The sequence below is a fragment of the Narcine bancroftii genome, chromosome 12, assembly GCF_036971445.1.
Source record: "Narcine bancroftii isolate sNarBan1 chromosome 12, sNarBan1.hap1, whole genome shotgun sequence".
NCBI lineage: Eukaryota > Metazoa > Chordata > Chondrichthyes > Torpediniformes > Narcinidae > Narcine > Narcine bancroftii.
In genome coordinates, this window is record NC_091480.1 from 40,780,210 (window position 1) to 40,797,794 (window position 17,585).

General features: G+C 43.6%; 1 protein-coding gene across 4 annotated transcripts in view; it reads left to right on the forward strand.

Annotated features, from left to right (window-relative positions):
• The first annotated feature begins 3 nt into the window (after window positions 1-3).
• The window catches only part of cog7 (component of oligomeric golgi complex 7), a 62,061-nt gene continuing 44,479 nt past the window's right edge, over window positions 4-17,585 (forward strand). Inside the window, exons 1-8 of one of the 4 annotated variants that reach the window (XM_069906328.1) lie at window positions 4-31; window positions 466-686; window positions 6,286-6,434; window positions 7,216-7,332; window positions 8,019-8,187; window positions 12,152-12,178; window positions 12,817-12,899; window positions 13,749-13,871. In XM_069906328.1, coding sequence (XP_069762429.1) covers window positions 521-686; window positions 6,286-6,434; window positions 7,216-7,332; window positions 8,019-8,187; window positions 12,152-12,178; window positions 12,817-12,899; window positions 13,749-13,871 — 834 coding nt within the window. In that variant the 5' untranslated portion in view covers window positions 4-31; window positions 466-520. The other 3 variants (XM_069906329.1, XM_069906330.1, XM_069906331.1) reach the window with 3 other exon arrangements.

Sequence of the window (17,585 nt, forward strand, 5' to 3'; positions counted from 1 at the left end):
TTCCGCTGACGTGGCACCAGATGGCCAGCAGGTCCGACTTTGAGCGGTTTGTCCGGTCATTAGGGGGTCGGGGGTCGCCCTCCTTCGGCCCTGGCGGTGGAACCCTGACCTTCACGCGCGCGGGGGCGCCCGTCACCAGGGAGGGTCGCGGGCCGGCGGCGAGTGGAGGGAGGTGCTCGAGTGCGGTGAAGACGTTGTGTGGCACCGGGGGATTTCCCCTTCCATGAACAGCATTGAATGGATAGCCTGGCCATGGTTGCATGGCATTGTGAGGAAGCTGCTTGTGTGCCTACTGGGTGCAACGTTGCATCTCTGTAATTACAAGCAAAGATGCAAGGAGTAATCAGAAGGAGGAGATTCTGTGCAAACCTGCAGCTCATGCTTGATATTAAACGCTCGGTGTATTGCTTTTTAATTGCTGATGTGTCACTTTGCAATAACCCTTTCTTTCTTCCCTGGACACAGAAATACATTGGATGACTTGAACTAAAATTGGGTTTAATCCATTCATCCATGCAAAATGGACTTCTCCAAGTTCCTGGATGACAACTTTGATGTGAAGGACTGGGTAAATGGGGCTTTCAAGACAGTTCAGAAGGAGGCCCCAGGGAAGGTTGACAGTCACGCTGCCACACTTGTGATGAAGCTGCAGTTGTTCATACAGGAGGTGAACAACGCAATCGAAGGTTTGTATCACTTACTGCAGGGAAATCTAGCTGGGGTCAGTGTTCGCAGGGATTTATACCAACTTTTTTTAGTGCTCAATGGACGTACAAGGTTTGCAAAGAGATGCAGAACTTGTACATTGAAGACTGAAGAGGAGTCGGTATTTGCCACATTTATCTGGAAATCTTTCCATGTTCAAAGGAATTCTAGTCCAGGGCAGTTGTGTTTGTAATTAGAGGAGGTCATTATTTCTGAAAATAATTTGGTGGGTGTCAGAATGTGTCAGTATTTACTGGGGAGCGACAAGAGTGTCATTATTTACTGTGTGCTGGTATTTAATGGGAGGTTGTGTGTGTGTCAACATTTATAGGGATTCCATGGAGTCTATGTGTCAGTGTTTCCATGGATTGTGTGGGTTCAGGATTCCATGGAGTGCGTGGGTCAGCGTTTTCAGGGATTCCGTGGAGTATGTGGGTCAGCGATTCCAGGCCTCACAATGAATGCAAACAAGAAATTCCAGATACATGAATTATTTTCTGATCAATCCCCATGGAGATTTCCTTTGTAGTATGTTTCCACTTTGCAAGGTTTCCTCTGGAGCATCATTATTTGCAGGTGTTTCTGGGAGTGTGACAGTGTTTACTGGGTGCCTTCTGGAAATTTATTGAATGTTATCAAGGAGTCTGGGTGTGCATTGATATTTGCAGACGATTCCTGGAAACTTGATTTTACTAATGAGGATGTGCTCATGTAATTAGAGGTTTTCTAGGATTATGTCTGAATTTATCAGGACCCATGGCACACATCATTTTCCGGAATGTCCACAATACATGTCACTATTTGCAAGATCTTCTATATGTGTCTCATGATCGAACTATGGCTTTTTAGAGGGTGTCAGGTAGAATTTACAGTTGGCCACTAATTAAGGTATTTTTCTTGAAATGTAATATTTGTAAAAGTTTCTGGGGAGTGGTTGTATTTATCTGACTGCAAACCTTTTTGATCACTGTCTGTGAGATAATGTCTTTGTTTGCAGGAAGTGTCCATTCTGTTTCACTAGACTGGAAATGTATCTGCATTTTCATAGTCATTGTGTCAGGTTTTAGTTCAGTTACAATTTGCATGAGTTATCTGAGGCTGTATTGGTATTTGCATGGGATCCAGATTGTGTATTAATGTTTATGGAATATTGGACAGGACAGGGCCTTTAGCATGCGATATCTGTGCTGACCAAATTAAACTAAAACTCTGCTACTTACACATAATGCATATTTCTCTATTTCCTGCGTAATTTATAAATGTAGACCATAATAGACCATTTCTGGCCATGAGTCCGTGCTGCCCAATTACACCCAATTGACCTACCACCCTGGGTACATTTTGAAGAGTGGGAGGAAATGAGTCCCTGGTGAAAATCTACGCAGACAGGAGGAGAACGTACAATCTCCTTACCGACAGTGCGGGGTTTGAACCCTGGTCCCAATCGCTGGTGCCATAACAGCGCTGTGCTAACGGCTACTGCTGCCCTTTTTAAAATTTAAAAATGTCTTGTTGGCATGGTACCTTTTACTCTTGAGATTGTGATTTGTTTTAACTCTTTCTCCCCTTTTACCCCAGATTCTTCAGTATTGGGATGCTTTTACTGCCTTATACTGCCAAGATGGATACTAAATATTTGTTCAAACTCTTGTTATTTCCTTATAATTAATTTCCCTCCATTATTTTGCAAGGGATAAATGTTAATTTCTTCCATTTTATGTATCAGTGGTCACTGGGTGGCAGTGGTGCAGAAGCCTGGATTCAATCCTGACTTTAGATGATGACATCACAGCCCAGGCTCTTCAGCCCATGATGTTGTGCTGACCTGTTTCCCTACCTCACACTCATAACCCTCTACATCCATGTGCCTAAGAGTCTTTTGAATGTCTCTGTTGTGCCGGTCTCCACCATCCACCCCAAACCTTCTCTCTGTAATCACATGGGTTTCCTCTGGCTGCTCAGTTTTTCCCTGGGTGTTCCTATTTCCCAAAGGTACGCAGGTTGACAAACCTATTGACCATTGCAAGTTTCCCCTAGTGTATAGGTGAGTGATAGAGTCGGTAGTTGAGGGAATAAAAAATGGATATGAGGAGCTTTTGACAGCTCTTGGCCTTTACCTGTTGGAGTTTAAGAGAATGAGGTGGGGGGGGGGGGAGAATTGAAAGGCATGGACACAGTAGATGTCAAAAGGTAAATCACAAGCATCTGTTGCCACTGTGGTTGAAGTAAAAACACAAAATGCTGGAGAAGCTCAGTTGGTCAAATCGTGTCCCATATGAAGCAAAGGGAAAAATTCATAGCTGATGTTTCGGGCTTGAGCCCTTCATCAAGGTGTGATAAGAGGCGTCTGAACAAAAGCTAGTGGGGAGGGGGGATGGCAAAGGCAGGAGATGATGGGTGGAGAAGGGAGGGACAGCAGCAATCAGAGGGAGCAGGGATGGCTGGGTGGGTAAGGAGGAAGGCCTCAAAGGGAGCATCAGATGCAGTAAATAAGGCTTGTGGATTTTCAAGTGAAGTGTTGCTTCACTTGAAAAGCCTGACTCATGCATCCTTGAGGAGCTTGTCATCTTCATCCACTTCGCGGCCAACTTCCACCCCAGTCTCAAACTCACCTGGTCCATCTCCAATAACATACTGTCCCAATCTTGGGAGGCAAGCTTTCCACCAAGAAAGAGAGTAGTGGTAGAAAATTGTTTGTCCAATTGGAGGCCGGTGACTAGTGGAGTTCCTCAGGGTTCGGTCCTGGGTCCACTATTATTTGTTATATATATTAACGATCTGGATGTAGGGGTAGAGAATTGGATAAGCAAGTTTGCGGATGACACAAATATTGGTGGTGTTGTGGACAGTGAGGTAGATTACTGTAGATTAAAAGGTGATTTAGGAAGCCTGGAGGTGTGGGCTGAGAAATGGCTGATGGAATTTAATACAGAGAAATGTGAGGTGCTGCATTTTGGAAAGGCAAATTTAAATAGGTCATATACATTGAATGGTAGACAATTGAGGAGTGCAGAGCAACAAAGGGATTTAGGAGTTATTGTAAATAGTACCCTCGAGGCTGATACTCAGGTAGATGGTGTGAAGAAGGCATTTGGAATGTTGGCCTTCATAAATCGGAGTATTGAATTCAAGAGTAGGGAGGTTATGATGAAATTGTACAAGGCATTGGTGAGGCCAAATTTCGAGTACTGTGTACAGTTTTGGTCACCAAATTATAGGAAAGATATAAACCAAATAGAGAGAGTGCAGAGAAGGTTCACGAGAATGTTGACAGGATTTCAGGGTCTGAGTTACAGGGAAAGGTTGTGCAGACTGGGGCTTTTTTCTCTGGAGCGTAGAAGATTGAGAAGGGACTTGATAGAGGTGTTTAAGATTTTAAAAGGGACAGACAGAGTAAATGTGGATAGGCTTTTTCAATTAAGAAAGGGGGAGATTCAAACTAGAGGACATGGTTTAAGATTGAAGGGGGAAAATTTATAAGGGGAACATGAGGGGAAATTTCTTTACGCAGAGGGTGGTGGGGATGTGGAATGAGCTTCCGGCAGACGTGGTCGAGGCGGGATCATTGGTTACATTTAAGGAAAGACTGAATCGTTACATGGATAGGAGGGGACTAGAGGGGTATGGACTGGGTGCTGGTCAGTGGGACTAGGAGGGTGGGGATTTGCTACGGCATGGACTAGTAGGGCCGAACTGGCCTGTTCTGTGCTGTAAGTGGTTATATGGTTATATGGTTATATGTACTACCTCTAACTACACAACTACTTGGACTACACTTCCTCACACCCTGTCCCTTGCAAGGATTCTATTTCCATTCTTGCAATTTCTCTGACTCTGCCACATCTGTTCCCAAGATGCGGTCTTCCAGTCCAGATCTTCTGAACTGTCTGCCTTCTTCCACAAAAGTGGCTTCCCCTCCACCACTATCAACTCAGCCCTCACCTGCATCTCCTGTTCATCTGTCCTGGCCCCCTCTTCCCCCAGATGCAACAAACATAAAATCCCCCTTATCATCACCTACCACCCCACCAGCCTCCGCATCCAACACATTATCCGCTGGAATTTCCAGCACTTACTACAGGATCCCACCACCAGACACATTTTTTCTCCACTTCCCCTTCCGGCCTTCCTCCTCCCTCACTACAGTCCAGGGTCCCAAACAGGTCTTTCTGCATCCAGTGCTCCCTTTATGCCCTTCTCTACATCATAGAGACTGGTCGCAGATTGGGAGATCACTTCACTCAGCTCCTCTACTCCGTCTACAACAACACTAATCTCCTAGTAGCCAACCATTTCAATTCTGAGTCACATTCTCAAGCTCACGTCTATCCATGGCCTTGTGTACTTTTCCACCCTGACCACCTGAAGATTGGAGGACCAACACCTTATTTTCCATCTGGGCCCCCTCCAGCCAGATGGCCTTAACATTGACTTCTCTGCTTTCTGTTAATCTTGCCTGCCTTCTTTCCTCTCCCTCTTTCCAGTTCTTCCACCCCCCCTTACCCACCCAGCCATCCCTCCTCCCCCTTATTGCTGTTGTCCTCTCCCTCCTTTCTCTACCTATCATCTCCTGCCGCTCCCCCTCCACCTCTCCCATCCCCTATCTTTTGTTCGGATACCTGCTGGGATTCGCTCATACCTCAAGGAAAGGCTCAAGCCCAAAACGTCGGTTAATAAAGGACACTGCTTGACCTGCTGAGTGTCTCCAGCATTGTGTGTTTTTAACAGATGTCAAAAGATTGTTTCCCAGATTCAGATTTATTGTCAGAGTACATACATAGCATCACATACAACCATGAGATTCTTTTTCTTGCTAAGGAGACAGAATTACCACTTATTGGTTGTGTAAAAAGAAATGGTACACAATGTGCACATTTAAACAAATAATGTAAACAAGCTGACTGTATAATATAGAAAGGAAAAAAAAATCAATAAATTGCATAAGTAAGAGTCCTTAAAATGAGTCACTGATTGAGTTTTTTGTTGATGAATCTGATGGTGGAGAGGTAGCAGCTGTTCGTGAACCTGGTGGTGTGAGTCTTGTGGCACCTACACCTCTTTCCTGATGGCAGCAGCGAGAACAGAGCATGTGCTGGGTGGTGTGGGTCTTTGATGATTGCTGCTGCTCTCCAACAGCAGCGTTCCCTATAGTGGGGAGGGTTTTGCTGTGATGTCCTAGGCTGTGTCCACTACCTTTGGAGGGGTTTATCTTCAGGAGTATTGGTGTTCCCATACCAGACCGTGATGCAGCCGGTCAGCACACTTTCTACCACAAATTAGAAATTCAATGGGATTGTGTCAGCATCTGCATGGGTCGGGTGGTGAGTGTCTCTGAATGCGTCAGTATTTGTGGAATATCTCCAGAGAATATGCATCAGACTTAATGGAGGTCTCAGGAAAATGCCAGGATTTAGAAGGCATTGCTTGGATTAACTGCTTTCACTTGGGTCATATTTTGCCCCTTTTATTTCTTAATCTGATGGCTCGAGATGTTGATTGATGTTGGTCCAGTTTACTACTTTATGTCCTTTTGTGTAAAGCATGAGTCCTTTCACTGTCTCAATTTTTTTTCACTTTTAGAAACAAGTCATCAGGCCTTGCAGAACATGCCCAGGGCTCTTCGAGACATGGAAGCTCTGAAACAGGAAGCTTCCTTCTTGAAGGAACAAATGATTCTTGTTAAGGAAGATGTTCGAAAATTTGAACAGGACACTGCACAATCCATGCAGGTGATGCTGGTGAATAATTGGACCTTAGGACAGTCTGTGTGCTGCAAATTATTCATTACTTTTGTTACAAAGAATTTCTTCTCTTGCTATGAACTGTATGTCTGTGGATAAGGTATTGGCTCAAGTGGGCCATTTTCAAGTTGGCAAGCTGATGGAGCATGTTGTTAATGTGATGTCAGCCATTTACAAATTGCCTTAATAGCTTAAAGGTGTAACACGTCCAAGTTGGGTGAGTTAAATATTGGTGGGAAATTAATTCTGAGATCACAGGCCTTACTGCAAGGACATTGAAGTAACAGAAGATGAAACCATGCTGGACTCCGGTGAGGACACACCTGTAGTACCGCGTTGTCTCCTTATTTAACCTTGCTTGGTGACAACATAATATTATGTGTAGTTTCTGGGATGAAGAGGGAGTTGAGAAAGAAGGAAATTGAGGATAATGGGCCTTTTTGGTCCAGAAATGAGAAGTTGTCTCATTGAAGTAGATCTATCTCAGCCTTGAAAATACTTGGATGATAGAGGAATCTCATGTTATGGTGGTTAAGCGAAGAGCAGGGTTGAGGCCAAATTTCAAATAGCTCTTGTTTGGTAATTCTTTACAAGAGATGAAAAGAATATATTTCATGAGAGTAAACTCCCTCTCATTTCTGTCAAGTATTTATAAATCTTTAGTAAGATTTCTGGACTCAACTTGGATGGAGCCTGTTCATTGTGAGCCAATTCTCAGCCTGGTCCCTCCACTTGTTTCCAAAGTACTTGTTTGTGATCCATGTGGCAGGTTTTGATCGAGATCGATAAAGTGAAGTCAAGAATGCAGATGGCATCTGAGGCACTGCAAGAGGCGGACAAGTGGAGTACACTCAGTGCAGACATTGAAGAAACGTTGAAATCACAGGCAAGTGTGGAGACTGTTTCATGTCCATGCTGATGGATGCAGTGGGTGCACTATTCACATATGAAGTGTTCTGGCCTCAAGTCTGCAAAGTTGTCTGTTTTTTACATTACGAGTTAATGGCTTCATGCTCCCCTGACCTGAATGGTAAGACTTCACAGTCAATAATTGAGTGCCAGTGGATTTCACCATCACTTCTAAATCAGAAGGTTAAAATTTGATCCTCGAGACCTGAGCATGTTATCCAGCCTAAAACTATGGTGCAGAAATTGGGATTGCTTCACTGTCAGAAGTATTGCCTCTTGGATGATGTTAATTCAGTTGGTGAATGCCTGGCCTGAGGATGAAGCAACTACTTCCACCTTGGAATGTGATAAGTGGCACAGAAAATTCCTGTAGTGGCAAGCAGACAAAATTGCTCAGGGGTTCATGCTGTATATTGAATGCGTTACAGCAGACCTTCTTGCCCCTTACTCCGTCTGCTTCTATACCACCCCCCACCCTCACCACCAGTGCACCATCCCTCAGGTAGATTGTATTCCATGCTGCTTAATGTCACAGCAGCTAGTTCAGGTGTCTATTTTTACACGTGCCATTGACCTAACTGCTTCAGGGTTGAGGGTTTGATTAGGCTTTTTGTTAACATGAAGGCATGTAAACTATATAATGGAAAGAATTTGTTCTTGCAGGATATTGAAGCCATCTCAGCCAAGTTGACCAGTATGCAGAACAGTCTGGCGATGCTGGTGGATACACCTGATTACTCTGAGAAATGCGTGCATCTGGAGGCTCTGAAGAACCGGCTCGAGGCCATGGCTAGCCCACAGATCGTGGCAGCATTTAACTCTCAGTCTGTTGGTGAGCCTTCTGGCTTCTAATAGGAAGTCATGTGTTTGTAGTACTACTTCCCTTCTCTTTTAGGTTTCATTCAGACATGGCATTCACTTTCTTATCTCCACCACATCAAATACCTTCCCTTTCCTGCTCTCTGTACTTTAACTTAAAGCTAGTTTCTAACTTTCCAAACTAGCCTGACTTGTTGAGGAATGGCAACATATTCTTTTTATTTCAGTTTTCCTTCACTTGCCTTTTAATGTACCACAGTTTACAAAGTTATTTTGTGGGAATGTTACTAGAAGTTGACAACTAACTTGGCCAAAAGCTTGGCCAAAGAGGGAGGAATTGAGAACTGCACTATAGGAGATGAGACCAGTGCTGAGGGGGTGCAACTTGATAAGTCATCCAGGTTCCTGGACTGAAAATCCAGAAACCTGACTTCCAATCCTTTGGCAACCATGCAATTTAATTTCAGATTAATAATCTGGAGTAATGAGAAACTACTAGATCTTTATAAAATCCCATCTACTTCATGGGACAACTTTCAGTTTCTCACCTTTTTAAAAATACTCAACCTTCTTATTCCTCCCAAAATCAATGACTTGCAGTACACACAAATACTGAAGGAAGCCAGCAGGTCATGCAGCATCCAAGGAAAGCAGTAGGTAGGCAGTGTTTCAGGCCTGAGCCCTTCTTCATGTACTTGATGAGTTTCTCCAGCACTTTTGTGCACTGCACTAGACCCCAGCCTCTGCAGAACTTTTTATTTACCAAAATAAATTACCTTGCATCTTTGCACATTGTTTCATGTTGGCCATTCATAGCCTGCCTGTATCTCCCCACCCTGCCCCCGGAAGCCACTCTAAATGCTCCCCACTGTTCACATTGCCACATTAGTTTATACAATTAGCAAATACACAATTCTCCCAACCAAACTATTTAACGAGATTGTGATCACATGGGGCGCCAGCACTGATCCCTGAGGCACTCTGCTGGTCACATCCCTGAACCTGATAATGGAGCATTTACTCCTGTTCTCTTTTCTGTCTGTTAAATACATCTCAATCCATGCCAGCATATTATCTCCAATACTGCACACTCTAATATTGTGAAAATAAACACCTGTATTTTTTTCTTTGGCTTGACTTCGCGGACGAAGATTTATGGAGGGGTTATGTCCACGTCAGCTGCAGGCTCGTTTGTGGTTGACAAGTCTGATGCGGGACAGGCAGACACGGTTGCAGTGGTTGCAAGGGAAAATTGGTGGGTTGGGTGTTGGGTTTTTCCTCCTTTGTCTTTTGTCAGTGAGGTGGGCTCTGCGGTCTTCTTCAAAGGAGGTTGCTGCCCGCCGAACTGTGAGGCGCCAAGATGCACGGTTTGAGGCGATATCAGCCCATTGGCGGTGGTCAATATGGCAGGCACCAAGAGATTTCTTTAGGCAGTCCTTGTACCTCTTCTTTGGTGCACCTCTGTCTCGGTGGCCAGTGGAGAGCTCGCCATATAACACGATCTTGGGAAGGCGATGGTCCTCCATTCTGGAGACGTGACCTATCCAGCGCAGTTTGATCTTCAGCAGCGTGGATTCGATGCTGTCGGCCTCTGCCATCTCGAGTACTTCGATGTTGGAGATGAAGACGCTCCAATGAATGTTGAGGATGGAGCGGAGACAACGCTGGTGGAAGCGTTCTAGGAGCTGTAGGTGATGCCGGTAGAGGACCCATGATTCGGAGCCGAACAGGAGTGTGGGTATGACAATGGCTCTGTATACGCTAATCTTTGTGAGGTTTTTCAGTTGGTTGTTTTTCCAGACTCTTTTGTGTAGTCTTCCAAAGGCGCTATTTGCCTTGGCGAGTCTGTTGTCTATCTCATTGTCGATCCAGCCGAGATAGGTAAACTGGTTGACCGTTTTGAGTTTTGTGTGCCCGATGGAGATGTGGGGGGAGCTGGTAGTCATGGTGGGGAGCTGGCTGATGGAGGACCTCAGTTTTCTTCAGGCTGACTTCCAGGCCAAACATTTTGGCAGTTTCCGCAAAACAGGACGTCAAGCGCTGAAGAGCTGGCTCTGAATGGGCAACTAAAGTGGCATTGTCTGCAAAGAGTAGTTCATGGACAAGTTGCTCTTGTGTCTTGGTGTGAGCTTGCAGGCGCCTCAGATTGAAGAGACTGCCATCCGTGCGGTACCGGATGTAAACAGCGTCTTCATTGTTGAGGTCTTTCATGGCTTGTTTCAGCATCATTTTGAAGAAGATTGAAAAGAGGGTTGGTGCGAGAACGCAGCCTTGCTTCACGCCATTGTTAATGGAGAAGGGTACAGATACAGCAATGAGCTCTCTGAACCCTTCTCCATTAACAAAACACCTGTATAGTACCTTATTAAAGCCCTTCTCAAAATTCGTACATCATTCACCTGGATTATCTTCATTCTGCCAGTTATCAGTTTCAACAGATTTATCAAACATATTTCCCTTTCATTAATCCATGTTGATTCTCCTCAAGCCTGTTATTTTTCTCAGTAACTAGAACCTTTGTAAAAGATTCCAACATTTTCCCTATTACACATGTTAAGCTAACTCGTCTGGACTTTCCCTTTTTCTCTTACTCTCTCTGAAATTGTGGGTTTAGATTTGTTAAATGACAATCTACGGAGATCCTGCATCTTTAGAGCTTTTTCCTTCAAAATCCTCTGATGCAGATCATCGGGTGCAAGGGATTCATCGTCTTTCAGTTGCATTAATTTCACCAGCATTATTTTTTTTTACTAAACCTAATTTCTTTGATGTCCTCATTTACTCTAGACTTGCTTCACTATTTTCAGCATGTTTTCCGTGCCTTGTTCCACAAATTCAGGTTCAACATCTTTTGCTCTCTGTCCAGTTCAAGTATTTTCCTCCATGGATATGCAGACCAAAAGTGCATAATATCCCAGTAATTGTGTGGAATACAATTGCTGGTCGTGTGCACCAAGAAACAGTGAAAAGCTTTGATTTGGTTGCAATCCAGGAAAAGTCGACCCATACTTAAAGTCCAGCAGGTAGTGCAATAATACAGCACAAATGTGGGTGGTAGTGTTATTTGGTCCAAGTACAGGATACAGGGAAATGAATAGTTAAACAGTGCAGGGGCATTGTCTTTTTCCAACAATGGGCTCATTCATAAGTCTGATAATAGCAGAAAGTAAAGCTATCCTTGAACCTGGATTTTTTTGAATTTTTAAGAGGGAGAAGAGAATGTGACTAGGGTGGGATGGGTCCTTAAATATATTGATGGCATTCCCAAGGGAGTAGGAGATATAGATGGAGGGAAAGGTTGGTTTACATGATGCAGCACTCTGCAGTTTCTTACGGACTTGGGGAGAACAATTCCCATGCCAAACTGACCTGCTTCCCTGCAGGAAATGTTCTCTGACTTATTGATTTAAAAATTGATGAGAGACATTGGTCATTAATCTCCTGAAGAGTTGGGGTCATTCTCTTGGCTATAACATCGTGATGTTATCCCCGCCTTGTCCATCTTGGCACCATTGATATGGACAGGCAATCCCCCTCCCCCATCCCCCTGGTTTCCTGAAGTTAATGACCAACACCCTTTTTTTGCTGATGGAGAGATTATTGTCCTGACACCATGACAGCTGGCTCTCATTCTCCTTCCAGCTTGTCATTGTTTGAGACACAGTAGTATCACATTACTCTGAAAATGGGTGGGAATCGTAAAATTGAGGCATAGGTCAACAAACATTGGGAGGATTGGTGAACAGGACCAGGGAAATTAGACCAATGGCTCTTTTACTTTTGCTTTCGACTTCTAACATTTTGAGTGTAAATCTGTACATCAAACAGCAGAGGGTAGCAGTGAGCAACAATTAACACACACGATCAGAGTTTTTCCAGTGTTAAATTGGGCAAGGCAATGCAGAAATAGTTTTTATATAATTTTTATTTAAAAATTTTAATAGTTATAAGTGATTTTCTTCATGTATTTCTGCCAGGTGGCTACTGTATCTTCCCAACTCCAGGTATGCAAAAAGCTTCATTGGAAGGAGATGATTCTGTTGTATTTTTCCACTGTAAGATGTGTATCGAGCAGTAATAAATTTATTTCACTCGAGAATGTAATCTTAATCCAGATTCTGTTTTTCATGTAGAAAGTCTAAAGATGATAACCAGCAACCTGTTGACCAGGATAAATAACAGTTGAGGAATTAAGGAGAAGTTCCCCTTCCCCCAATCTTCCCTTTTCCACCTCCCCCTTTCTCTCTGCACTGGGGACTCCCTGAAAATATTCTCAAGCTTGCATTGATGCAGCACTTTTCACGTTTTAGGATGTCCCAAAGTGCTTTACAATCACTGAAGTAGTTTTAGTGTGGTCACTGTTGGAATCAAATACAAGCAGCTACTGATTTTGCAACAAGGTCTCCCAAACAGTTGTGTGATAAATGAAAATGTTGAGGAATAAATACTAGCCAGGATATTTAGCGGGTCATTGCCATGATTTAATGCCAATGTCAATGCCATTTTACTGTTGAATGATTTAATTCTAGAGGTTAGATAAGATAAATTGAGGGCAGGTTGAGGTTGGTGGAGAAGAGAGACTGAGGATATGCGAAGGTCTGGGGCAGTAATGCTCAACATTTAACTATTGCTTGTATTTCAGATCAGGCCCGACTTTTTGTGAAAGTGTTTGTGGCTGTGGATCGAATGCCTCAACTCCTCACCTACTACTACAAGTGTCACAAGGTTGGCTGCAAGTGCTGGGTCTGGGAAGCAGGGTTAGATTGATATTGCATGGGGTAGAAGAAAGATGGAGTGTGGATGGGGGCATGGATGGGAGAGATTACCAGGGGACACAGAGTAAAGCAAAATACTCTCATGGGGTTAGGTGATGACATATCAACAACTCCCTGACTGAGGCATCACTCATGGTTAGTCAATCAGGGCAGCATGGTTGGCATAGCAGTTAGCGCAACGCTGTTCAGTGTCATTGATGGGGTCAGGGGTTCGAATCCCTCTGTAAGAAGTTTACACATTCTCCCTGTGTCTGCATGGGTTTTCTCTGGGGGCTCCGCTTTCCTCCCATTGTTCAAGACGTACCAGTGGTGCAGGTTAATTGGGTATAGTTGAGCAGCACGGACTCGTGGGGCTGAAGGGCCTGTTACTGTATGTCTAAGTTTCTTCTTTCAGTTCCTTGTCTACCCTCACCCTGCCAAGTACCAAGTCACTTCTTCCCACCAGGATCTTTTACAAAGGATAATCTGGTTGTGCAATTCAAAGAAGGAGGTCATTAAGATAGGAAGGCAGCAGGAAATATTCACAAGGATGTTGCCGGTACCGGAGGGCTTCTAGTACCTTTCTCTCTGCAAGCACTTGAGGCTGAGGAGTGACCTTGTGGGGTACATAAAATCATTAGGGGCATCGATAAGGTCAATAGTCATAGTCTTTTTCTCAGGATAAGGGAAGGCAGAGATATGGGTAAGTTGGAGCAATAATGTAAATACACTAGTAGTTTTGTGGGTGGGTGAAGGCTGTTTTCTGTGGGGAACTCCACTAATTTAATAATTTCACTGAATTGTGCCTCCTGTTATGTAGGGTCAGTTGGTGTCTGTGTGGCAGGATCTTTGTCAGAGTGACCTCAGTCTGGATCACCAGCTCCGGGAGTTCTATGACACCCTCCTGGCAACATGGCACTCTCAAATACAATGGACCTGTCAGGTAATGTCCCGCACCTAGGAGCTGCAAGAAGAGGAAAGAACGTGTATTTAAGGATTGTATTTTTGCAAATATGGAAATTTTGTAATGGAGGAAACACAGCAACTAATTCAATCACTTGGATGAAAAAGTAGTTGGGTGGGGCTAGTACCTTTGCAGATGACATAGATCAGTGGAGTTGTGGACAGTATAGAGGGGTATCAAATAATGCAACAGGATTTGGATGAGTTACAGAAATGGGTAGATGGAATTTAATCTGAACAAAGTGACGTGTTGCACTTTAACATAACAATTAACATAACAATTACAGCACAGAAACAGGCCATTAGGCCCTTCTAGTCCGCACCGAACCAAACACCCCTTTCTAGTCTCACCTCCCTGCACAATGCCCATAACCCTCCATCTTCTTCTCATCCATATATCTGTCCAACCTTTTCTTAAATAATACAATTGACTCCGCCGCCACTATTTCTCCCGGAAGATCATTCCACACGGCTACCACTCTCTGAGTAAAGAAGTTCCCCCTCATGTTACCTCTAAACCTCTGCCCCTTAATTCTTAACTCATGTCCTCTTGTTTTAATCTTTCCTCCTCTTAACGGAAATAGTCTATCCACATCCACTCTGTCTATCCCTTTCATAATCTTAAATACTTCTATCAAATCCCCTCTCAACCTTCTACGCTCCAAAGAATAAAGACCTAATCTGTCCAATCTCTCCCTATACTCTAGATGCTTAAACCCAGGTAACATTCTGGTAAACCTTCTCTGCACTCTCTCCACTCTGTTTATATCCTTCCTATAATTAGGCGACCAGAACTGCACACAGAACTCCAAATGAGGCCGCACCAACGTCTTATACAATCTCAACATCACCTCCCAACTCCTATATTCCATGCAATGATTGATAAAGGCCAGCATACTAAAAGCCTTCTTCACCACCCTATTCACGTGAGTTTCTACCTTCAGGGAACGATGTACCGTTACTCCTAAATCTTTCTGCTCTTCTGTATTCCTCAATGCTCTCCCATTTACCACGTATGTCCTATTCTGATTCTTCTTACCAAAATGAAGCACCTCACACTTATCAGCATTAAATTCCATCTGCCATTTTTCAGCCCACTTTTCTAAGCAGCCCAAATCCCTCTGCAATCCTTGAAAACCTTCTTCATTATCCACTATTCCACCTATCTTAGTATCGTCTGCATATTTACTAATCCAATTTACCACCCCATCATCTAGATCATTAATGTTTATAACGAACAACAATGGGCCCAATACAGATCCTTGAGGCACACCACTGGTCACCGGCCTCCAACCTGACAGACAATTATCCACTACCACTCTCTGGCCTCTCCCTTTCAGCCAATGTTCAATCCATTTGACTATCTTAAAATTTATACCTAAAGACTGCACCTTCCTAACTAACCTTCCATGTGGTACCTTATCGAAGGCCTTACTGAAGTCCATATAGACAACATCCACTGCGCTACCCTCATCCACATTCCTAGTCACCTCTTCAAAAAATTCAATCAGATTGACCTTCCTCCCACAAATCCATGTTGAGTGCTCCTGATCAGACCCTGTCTATCCAGATGTTTATAAGTACTATCTCTAAGAATTTTCTCCATTAATTTACCTACCACAGATGTCAAACTTACAGGCCGATAGTTGCCAGGCTTCCTCCTTGAACCCTTTTTAAATAACGGAACCACATGCGCAATGCGCCAATCCTCCGGCACTATCCCCATATCTAATGACATTTGGAAAATTACTGCCAGAGCCTCTGCTATTTCCTCCTTCACTTCTCTCAATGTCCTGGGGAAGATCCCGTCTGGTCCCGGAGACTTATCCACCTTTATATTCTTCAAAAGCCTTAAAACTACACCTTTTGTAATCTCTATATTCCCCATATTTACCCAATTTGCTTTTTTTATCTCACATCTCCCAATATCCTTCTCCTTAGTGAATACCGAAGAAAAGAAACTGTTCAATATCTCCCCCATTTCTCTTGGCTCCACACACAGTTTTCCACTCTGATTTTCTAAGGGACCAATTTTGTCTCTAGCTTTCCTCTTACCATTAACATATTTGTAGAACTCTTTTGGATTAGTTTTCACCCTGCTTGCCATAGTTTCCTCGTACCTTCTTTTAGCTTTCCTAATTCCTCTCTTAAGATTCCTCTTACATTCAATGTATCTTTCAAACATCTCCTTAACTCCATGCTTCTTATATCTAATGTACGCCTCCCTTTTTCTTCGAACCAAGTTTCCAATATTCCTTGAAAACCACGGTTCTCTCAAACCTTTTGCCCCTCCTTTTAACCTAACAGGAACATAAAGCTTTTGCACTCTCAAAATCTGATCTTTAAAAGACTTCCATCTCTCTACTACATCCTGCCCATAAAACAAATTGTCCCAATGCACACCCTGCAAGTCCTTTCGCATCTCCTCAAATCTAGCTTTTCCCCAATCAAAAACCTCAATCCTTGGCCCTGATTTCTCTCTTTCCATAATGACATTTGAGAGGTCAAATACAAAGGGATAGGTTTAATGGTATTGAAGTACAGAGGGATCTGGGGGTTCAAGTCCATAGCTCCATGAAAGTGCGATGCAAGTAGAATAGGGGGTAAAGAAGACGTTTTGCATGCTTGTGTTAGGCCACACTTGGAGTAATGTGCAGTTCTGGTTGCCCCATTACGTAAAAAGTGTTTGAGTGTTTGGAACATTGGAGGCTGGGGGAAGACCAGATAGGTTTATAAAATGATGGGAGGCACTGATAGAATAGACAGTCAGAATCCATTTCCCCAGAGTTAAAATTTTACAAACATGTTTGGGGGGTGGTGGGGAGTATAAAGGAGATGTGCTGGTCATGATTTTTTTTTATAGATTGGTAGGAGCCGGGAACAGACTGCCAGTGGTTATTGGTGGATAAACATGAATATGCAGAGAGTATGCAAGCAGCAGAGTTATGGTAGTACTTGGACATCATGTTTGGTGCAGATGTGGGCTGTAAGGGACTGTTCCTGCACTGTTCTATATAATTGGAACTGAACATTAGATAATACAAATACAGTCAAATCTCCAAAACAATTACATGGTAATGATCAGAAAATCTCTCATAGTTACTGATTGGAAGATTAAAATATATCCTTCAGACCAAACCTCTTATTTTTTGGCAGAATTGACAGTGGACCAGCATAAATCTGTTAGGGGGGGGGGGGGGTGGTTTATTAAAGTAGTTTTATCCATCTTATTCCAGTCTTGCCTGTTTACCCTTTTGTGGTCTTGTCTGCATATCTATTGCTCCACAGTGTCGTATCTTGGTGCACTGATGTGAGACGTGACTTTGCTGGAAATAAGGTTCTCTGATGTGCAGGCCTGTGAAACTTGTCTCTAATCTTTGCACAGAGGGTAATCAATTCCTTGGTCAAGATCAACAGCATCAGGTGACTGGGTGGCTCACTGAAAATCTACTGGGTCTAATGATTGAACTTAGTCCTGTCTTTGTAAAGGGGTTCAGGCATGAGAAAGGATAACAGGAGTGAAAAAACTGAGAATGGCTGATATTTGTGTTGCTGCTTTATCAGAGTATGTCTGAACAACGTCTCCCCCTCTCCCTGAAGGATTGACTGTACCCTTCCAGAATGACCTCTGGGAGTTGATGGACACAGTCCCAGAGGGACGCAGTCCCAGAGGCCTGGTGAAGATGTTTGTGAG